This window comes from Macadamia integrifolia, chromosome 5 (genome assembly GCF_013358625.1).
Source record: "Macadamia integrifolia cultivar HAES 741 chromosome 5, SCU_Mint_v3, whole genome shotgun sequence".
Classification (NCBI taxonomy): domain Eukaryota; kingdom Viridiplantae; phylum Streptophyta; class Magnoliopsida; order Proteales; family Proteaceae; genus Macadamia; species Macadamia integrifolia.
Genome location: NC_056561.1, coordinates 13,207,680 through 13,217,340, shown reverse-complemented (window position 1 = coordinate 13,217,340; position 9,661 = coordinate 13,207,680). Strand labels below are relative to the sequence as shown.

Genomic DNA, 9,661 nt, shown 5'->3' with positions numbered 1-9,661 from the left:
TTTCTTGATGTGAATGGGAAATGGCACTTCTGGCTTTCCTACCCGCCTCTCCACAGAGCATGGGTAAGGCTGCGTACAAGCCCACAGTGGCAACAGTCTTGTGCGCTGGGCAGGCCCTGCTCATGATGATGCATGAGACAAAAACTCATCAGTTCCCCTATATCCAATCTTAACCAGAGCCTGCAATCCTGACTGAAAATGGAAGCTTTCCTTCTCAAAACGGCTTATCTTTTCTTGTAGTTACATTGATGATTAAAAAAAAAAATGTAAGCAATATGCTTGAACAAAAGCACCATGTCGTCATACTGCTTGAGAGAAAAAGTTACCAAAAAGAAGAATTTATAAACATAAAAAAAAAATATATATATATATATATATATTTATAAAATAAAGGTATAACTTTCAATGACCACAAGAAAATGTTGAAATCCACAGCCATGTTAAAGCTCATGAGGTAACTAAACTATCAACAAAATATAGTAACGAATTCGGGAAAAATTACTAATATTTGCCTAGTTTCAAAATTTTTTCTATGCGAGAGTTGTCACAATATTTAAAATAACTCTTGACAGCCCTTTTTTGTCGAATATGAAATGTGTAATTTAAATATCTATACCACATCCTAAATATGCACCCTCTTATTAAAAAGTCAACAACATAGCATTATAAGTTGGAGGATTTGGCAGATCTCATCTCATCTCATCTCATCTCATATGTATCCATGAATTAGAAATGAATGAGAGAGAGTTTACTATACGTTTTTTTAGCTTAAGTGAGAGAGTTTACTATATAGTCATTGGCTAAATAAAATTTATATGGGGATTCGTTTGGAAGATATGTTTGTAGATTTTGGTCCAACAAAAAAAGGGGTAAACTTGGTTTCTTCAACTTTCATTTAATTCATTGTTAAGATATACTTGTCTTTATCTCACGCTAAGCCAGGAAATTCATAAATGATAGATTTTTTTTTATTGATTCAAAGAAAAAGGATAATATATAATATTATGTAGAACTTAGAAATCTGAGATTGGATCAACAAGTAATCGCGAACCAAATAATGGACATTTTGTCATATAACAAATTTAGTAATGTATTTAGTAGCACATTTCAAACTCTAAAAGAGCCATTGTTTACAATAATTTTCATACTTTCAAAGAAATTTTGTCGGAAAAATATTAGACATTAGTACAAATGTAGTATAGAATTGTAGAATTAATAAAAATGTAGTATAGTGACAAATTAAGAGCAATATAAACATACATGCCATAACATTATGTACTATAACTCAATTGTTAGACACATGTGACTGCAGATAAATTTCCATTTCTCCAAACATGTATTGTGTTAGGTTTTTGAGATAAACTACTTACTACAAAGACAAAAGTGACCATATAAGTCAACCATGGTTTACTTGTTTGGAGATAGAAGCCTCTTTTAAACAACTAGCTTTCTTCTTAAGCCACTTTTTTCTCCCATAAAAAAAGTGTGGGGTGTGGGGTGTGGGGTGTGGGGTGTGGGGGAGAAGGAATGCTGCAGGTTACAATAGAATTAATAAAGCTAGCAAACATTGGTCGTTGGATTAACTTGGGCAAATCTACGCCATTGATTTTTTATACTATATAACTATGTATAATCGAAATACCTGACATATGACTCTGAAATAAACACCTCTCTCTTTGTCTTATTGACAAAACTCTCTCTCACAACAGGTGATATTCCGGTGACGTTTCCCTTTCTTATCCCTCCGTAACAAACCTAAATGTAGACTCCAGACTCAGTCGAACAAGGTGAGAGAGACCTTAAAGACAAGCAACTTCGTCACTATCTCCCTCGCTAAACCCTTCTCTCCTTTTTCCCTTTTTCGGTATATCCTTCCTTTTTTTCTCTCTCAACAGTGTGTGTTGGAAGTATCTGACAAATGACGTTGGGAACCTAATTTGGTGGTGATGGTCACCGGAGAAAAAGAAGAGAACCCTCTGGTAATGAGAGGTGAAGGTCATTGGAGAGAATATCTCTTAACTGCTAATCGGAAACCTGGTAGATTGGCTGTTTGCAAGTTCCTTTCATCTCTCGACTGCAAGTCGAACAAGAAAGTGACTGTCTGCTAATCGGAAACCCGGTAGATTGGTTGTTTGCTATTTGCTTCCGTAGTTCTATTTTTTCACCTCTGCTCATAATAATGAAGAATGAAGACTAACTCCGTATAGAGGAACCCATCATGCAGAGAAACTTTAGACTCACCAGAAGAGCCAAACGGAGAAGAGTTTTATGGTCTTGAATATCCTCTGCTCCTCCTTGAGCTCTTTGGCGTTGCCCAGTTCATTTCAGGAGAAGAATTGACCGGGAAATCTATGAAACCGGCATGAATGAGGGAGGAGTGGAGGATGAGAGATACTGTATAAATCAAACAAAAATATTTTTTTCTGTTGGAAAATTAAATTCCAAAGATTTGATAATGGATCTATTAGAAAACAAAAATATTTGACCACGGAGAAACACCCAATTTGAGCAATACCCGACAGAGTTTAAGGCTTATTCCTCTGAGAACTTGGAGAGAGGCTTTTAGACCCTTTGCTCCCCTTCGAAGCCTCTCTCTCTCTCTCTCTCTCTCTCTCTCTCACTTAGTTGTTCGCTCCGCACATTTGCTGGAATTCAGCTTCGAGCTTTGAGACGAATTTACTATCAACGGTGTATTTATCTTTAACTATGCTATCTCATTCACAATGATTAGGTGCATGTGATCGGAGGCAAAGGAAAGTCAAGGCCAAAACGTAAAAAAATGTAAGGAGGATATCATGTCATCGAAGGGTCTGAACTCGGAATCTGTCGACAAATCCGTTTTGACGATTGAGTTGAGTTCCATTAACAAGCTAGATTGAAAGAGAGAAATGTAAGAGCAATTTTTTTATTTTTTTGTAGAGGGGTTTAGGGGTTCAGGGATTGTAGTCGGTAGGAAGAGAGACAGGATATCGGCAAGTGTTTCCAACGATGAGAAGCAGCAATTTCCGAGAATAACAGGAGACGATGTGAGGCAGGGGCAAGAGAAGGATGAGGTGGCGGGAGAGTTGAGTGGCGTAGTTGCAGAGAAGGTCCGGAGAAAAAGCTTCTCTTTTTTGTTACCAAATCCCATTTTCACACGGAATCTTACTGACATCCCATTGACAACAATATCCTATGTGGTCCAGTTCTATACTATTCTGACTCTGTTTTTGTATTTTAGAATTAAGATAATAAATTTGAATCTTAGGGTCCTCCATCATCAAAATTTGCTGGTTTTTCTAATGCCAATGTATCTCGCATTTCAAACTCATTCTTAAAAACAAATATAAAAGAATGAAATAAACATTGTATTAGAAACAACGTTTTACCTGACTCTTTCTTTTATTGTTCCATGCTAACAAAACCCCTTTTCAAAAATGAGAAAGAAATTGACGTATCTTTTTAAAGAAACTTCTTGTACATAAATAATAGAAATTATAATCTCCTTAAAAGAAGCCCCATTTTTTCCTAAGAACTTCTTGTAAAATGAAGATATCTTTCTATTCTAAAAAAATTATAATTTTATATCTGTGTCAACAAAACAGAACACCAACACCCCCTTCCCCCACCCCACCCCACCCAACCCAATAAAAAAGAAAAGAAAATTGACAGATCTTTTCCAAAAAACTTCTTGTAAATGATAAGATTTCTTCCTCACTTGAAGATTATAATTATAATCTTGATATCTCATGTCATCAAATTAGACAGATCTTTTCCAAAAAACTTCTTGTAAATGATAAGATTTCTTCCTCACTTAAAGATTATAATTATAATCTTGATATCTCATGTCATCAAATTAGAACCAACCCTCCCCCCTCCCCCACCAACCCACCCAAAAAATAATCCTCTTTTCCAACAAAGTTATTTGAAATGACTGGATTCCTTACTGTTCCATACAAACTTCCAATCTTGTGGGGAAAAGAAAAGGCATTCCTGCCCGAAACAGAAAGAAAGAACCTCCCGTTGAATTTGAAGTTCAACCGGGTGAAGTGATGCAATGTGGGCAAGCACCTCTTAGGAACGTTTGAATAATAAGGTACGTCATCTCCATATTAAAAAATTTCAGAGACGATGTCATCCTAGTTCCTCATCAAATGAACCCGTTTTGAATCAAGATTTTAATACACCTAAAATGAAAATTTCAGTGCAGGTGGCAACTGGAAACTTTTGGGTTGCAAAAGAGCCGAGGAGAGCTTCTTTATATATATAGTGATCATGATTCATGAGGGGATGGGAAATACTCCTTATTGATTGGAAATGGATCAGAATCAGAGTGCCCAGATGGAAGCAATTCCAAATTGAAACAGAGAAGAGTCACATGAACAGCTTGGGAGAGCCTCCTCTCTTCTTGACAATGCCAATCAGAGTGCCCTGATTGAAGCAGCTCAGAATGGAGAAATCAAAATGTTATATGAACTTCTTGGGAGAGACTCCTCTCTTCTTGACAAAGCCGATCAGCATTTCAAAGATAATCCCTTACATATCGCCATCATTGCCGCAGCCACCGATGATGGCAACAGCGACGTTGTGAGGGGAAAAAATGAGCTCTTCGCAGCTGAAATTGCAGTTCCCTTCAATGGCTAAAAAGCTAAACCAAGATGGATGGAGTCCCCTACACATAGCTTCTGAAAAAGGGCATGTAGAAATTGTGAAGATGCTCTTGAAAATAGACAAAGAACTCTGCCTCATCGAAGGCCAGGAAGGGATGGTGCCTCTTCACTGTGCAGCCAAATCTGGGAATCCCCATAGTGAAGATGTTATAAAGGAGCTCCTCTCTGCTTGCCCCATGTGTATCAACACAGTAACTACCCGAAATGAAACAGCTCTTCACATTGCTGTAAAGAGTGGTAATCCCAAAAACTTTGAAGCTCTGTTGAAATGGATCAAGAAAAAATGTGGCTACGACATTCTATGCTGGAAGGATTAGAAATCTAAATCACTTAATGAATGACAAGTTACTCTGGATTTCTGTGTCTGTTGGTCTTGTTTTCAATATCACTGAGGGATACCTTTTACGAGGTCTGATTCTGCTAGCTCATTTCTTTTTTCTTTTTTTTTCTTTTTTGGGTGTTAGCACATCATTTTTTTTTTTGTATTAGCACATCAACCACTGCCACGGTTTCCACTTAAATCGTAAATGTACAGATGAGGAATTGAACTTGAAACGGTACACCTATCCACACAATTCCCAATTCGCCCTAACCATCTGGGCATCCCACGGATGGGTACTAGCTCTACTCTTCATGTTGGTTACCTATGCATTGTTGTTTGGCCTCCTGTTTGTTTCTGGGTAACGATGCTCAGGCAATATTCCAATGATAAATTTAAATCCAAGAAGTTACACAAAACTCACAAAATCCAATAGTTAACAAATGCTAGCAACCTTATTCCTTTGTAATCGCTTACATGCCCAACCCTTTCCCCAATAATAATTTATTTGTGTTGTTTGATTGAGAAATTGAGATTATATTAATAAAACTGCAAGAAAATTTCTCTCCCTGTTTTTTTTCTTTTTTCTTTTTTCTTTGAACTTATAAGGGAGAGAATTAGACATGTATAATGTTATGGGTGCAAGAGGGCCGGGTTGGGTCGAGTTTTTGAAAAACCAAGACCAGCCCAAGGTCCTAGAGCTCAGCCTTAGGTCCGGCTGAGATATTTCAGTATTTTGCTTAGGCCTTATCCCATTGGGTTCCGGGCAAGTTGGGCTTGGACTTGTTTTATCATTAAATATTTGGTTAACCCATTAATAACTAACTTTGTTTTTTGAAAGGTTGGTCCCAAATAGAGTTTGAACTCACAATCTCTTAATAGTGCATGTTGATTCTTGCCAACTTAATTATTCTCTTGAGGAGCCACTATAAAAGAACTCCCCCAGTGGTCATTATTGTGCCGCATAAATGTAAGGAAACAATAATAGGCATTTCAAACCTCCAACAAGGAGGGAGGAATCTGTGACAATAGATTAGTGGGTGAACCCTTCATTGTGGTTAAAGGAAAACTTTCTACTCATTGTCAACCACGACAATTTACACAAATTGATAATCCATTGGCTAGCAAGTCATTCAGCAATAACAGGTGACTCTCCCTATTCCAAACTTCTTTCTTGATTCCCCCCCCCCAAAGTAAACTTTCACCTCTCCTTTTGCCCCGGTAGTTTAAAAACACAAAAATACCCTTATTTCCCCTTCAACAGCTCACCTCACCCTCACAACCCCACCACTGTCCCCTCCACCCTCTGTAATTCCCACTCCATCACCCCTGTTGGTGTACGATGTCTTGTATTTTGTCACAGTTTAATTCAGGGAGTACTAGTGCAAGCGCCCTGATAGAACAGAATGGCGGGTGTAGGGGGCGCAACCTCTTATTTGAATTTTTTTTTGGGATGAATAAATTAAAAGAATTACATAATCTTCTAAGAGAATTTGAAGATTATTTGAGCATAGTTTTGTACTTTTTGGATTAGGGTTTTTTTCGCCATATATTTGTAACAAGGTTTACTTTCTCTGTAAGAAATTCTAAGATGTGTGAGGACAAGCACTGCAACCCTATTCTCCATTGATAGTGAAGCAGAATTTTATCTCACTAAGGAAGTAAATAATCTTGTTGAACCTCATAAACTTGTATACATTATTTATTCTTGTTTTTTCATTATCTTCTGCATCGTTTTTAGGGTTACATTTCTACAACTCCTGCCTGGAGAGCCAATGAGCAAGTCATTGTATATATGATCAAAAATCAAATTATGTTTACCAATCCTTCCTATAATTTTTTTATCAATCATGCTTTGAAATGGTGACCAAGACTTGATTCTTTTTCTACGCTTATGAGATAAATGGCCGAGAATTTCACACGACCCTAGCTATCCCACTACTTAGATTCATTGTAATTGAAAATTCCTTAAACACTGTTTCCAAAGGAACTTTTATGTTACGGCAAGAGCCGCAAGACCAAGTCATTGTTGACTTTTAATCTCATGACATGACCAAATCATCGTTGACTTAAGCGTAACAATTGGGCCAAGTTTTTCTACAGCATAGAGCAGAAATCTTCCATCTTCACCCATGATGTCACTATGTGATTTGAATTTGGGTCATCATTATATTTTCATTCTCGATAAATATCTTTTTTCTTTTTTTTTTGGGTAGAAATCCTCAACAAATATCTAATACAATGCAATGGTAGTTATGAAAATGAATATAAAGGCCCCTTGTGGTTCCTTATCTGACGCCCTACTTTATATGGTCTCTCAATGAGTCTTGCTTGGCATTGCGGTCCTTGAACTAGTAGTATCCAAAAAGGTGCGGAGATTCCCTCTACCCTTATGGTGTAGAGAAAATTGATCCTAAGAAATCATAGATGATAATAAAAAAAAAAAATCTGATCAAAAACCAATTTTTCTTTTGATATTTTTGCAATACAATAAAAACCAAGTTGTCATTGTATTGAATTAAATAAATTTTATATTTTATTAATTAAGATTGATAAGAAGGTTCATATCATAGATGTATTACAAATTTTCATTTAATATTTTCACCTCACATCATAAACCAAGTTGTCAATATATTACACTGATTAAGATTGACAAGAAGTTTAGTATTATGGACAAAAAACTGAGTGATGATAAATAAATAGAAACCAAAATTTCATTTCATGTTTTCGCAATACAATCCAAACCATGTCGTCACTATAAAATTGGTATCATGGAGAAACTATCATATTCATTCTTATATTGTCAAATATTGGGTATGTTGACTTCTTCCCTATATGTTCCTCTTTTAGGAAGCTTCTCCGTGCAAGCATCTAGGACTTTGTGCAAGCATCTAGGACTTATCGATGCACACGTATGGGATTATCTTTGCCGAATGCTAAATGTTTTTGAATTAATGGGTATCTCATTTAATGTGATTTATATTTTCTTAGAAGGTTTCCGGTGATGATATTTAATTATTGGCAAAAAAGTCTCTTAGCAGGTCGAGGGATGATATTATTAGGGCATGGTGTCTTGTATTACGTCACTTGCAAAAGTGGATAGAGGTTAACCATTGGGTGAATATATTAGCAAAACCATGAATTATAGAATTAATGCAAATGTAGTATGATGACAAATTAAAAGCAATACTAGCATGAATACACTCCATAACAAACTTAGTTGTTAGACATAGAGAGCCTGGTAGATTTGCATTTCCCAAACCCAAGTTATGTATATAAGTCAACATTTTATACTTGTTTGGGAAAGAGAACGCTCTTCTAAACAACTGGCTTTCTTCCTAAGGTGCATTTCTCTCCCTAAAAAAAAATAAAGAATAATAATAATAATAATAATAATAATAAAATAAGGGAGAAAGAACCATGCCAGTCCGATGTAGGCGATACCAACACACAAGACCAATGGGAGGACGTGCATGAGCATCTTCAGTGCATTAGGTGGGGGGTTGTGTGGCCTTTCTGTGCCCGCCTATAGGCTTAGGCAACACCATATTGACAGGGTTCTTTCTTCCATAAAATAAACAGTTTATTGTTCTCCCCTCCCCAAAAGCACATAAGAATTTTTTTTTTTTTAAGTTTTTAGCTAGTTACTTGATTTCTCTTGGTCCTTTTTCAAAAAAAAGAAAAAAAGGAAAATGCCTCATTTTTCTTATATATGAAAGTTCTTGTAAAAAATAAATGACTCAATTTCTTTTTGTGAAGATTTTTTTTTTTCCAATCTCGATTTCCTCTTTCCAAAACAGACCCCTTACAAAGAAATTGGCCTATCTTTTCCAATAAACTTCTTGTAAATGATAGAATTTCTTTCTACTCTAAAGAAATTATAATCAATCTTCCTCCCCACAAACCCCCACCCCCCCAAAAAAAAAAAAAAAAAAAGAGACTCAACGTTTCCAAGAAACTTCTTGTAAGTGGAAAAATTTCTTCCCACTCTAAAGAAATTATAATCTTAATATTTTCATGTTATCAAAGAACACTCCCAGAGCTACTCTAAGAAATGTGGCCGTGGTTCTCATTCCTTTTTTTTTTTTTTTTTGAATCTTTCCTCTAATAAAACTCAATTGAAAATTGAACACCAACAGACACATTAGGTTTTTTATTTTTTGAAAAGTTTGGCATGTAAATCTGCAAATCTGAAGTCTAGTTTCTTGTATGTAAATTATGATTTCATTTTGTAAGGAACGATCTCTTTGACCTAAAAAAAACCCTACCACCACCCTCCCCCTCCAAAAAACACAAAACTCATCTTTTCCAAGAAACTTCTGCGAAAATGATAATATTTCTTCCTATTCTGAAGAAATTATAATCTTGATGCCTTCATGTCATTGAAACAAAACATCCCCCAAACTTCTTGATTTGGGGGATGTTTTGTTAGTTACTTGATTTCTCTTGGTCCTTTTTCAAAAAAAAAGAAAAAAAGGAAAATGCCTCATTTTTCTTATATATGAAAGTTCTTGTAAAATATAAATGACTCAATTTCTTTTTGTGAAGATTTTTTTTTTTCCAATCTCGATTTCCTCTTTCCAAAACAGACCCCTTACAAAGAAATTGGCCTATCTTTTCCAATAAACTTCTTGTAAATGATAGAATTTCTTTCTACTCTAAAGAAATTATAATCAATCTTCCTCCCCACAAA

General features: G+C 35.8%; 1 protein-coding gene across 1 annotated transcript; it reads left to right on the top strand.

Moving 5' to 3' along the window:
* Window positions 1-4,579: 4,579 nt before the first annotated feature.
* On the top strand, window positions 4,580-4,966 carry LOC122077898 (ankyrin repeat-containing protein BDA1-like). The gene has a single exon (XM_042643793.1). The coding sequence runs from the start codon at window positions 4,580-4,582 to the stop codon at window positions 4,964-4,966; it is 387 nt and encodes a 128-aa protein (XP_042499727.1).
* Window positions 4,967-9,661: the final 4,695 nt, after the last annotated feature.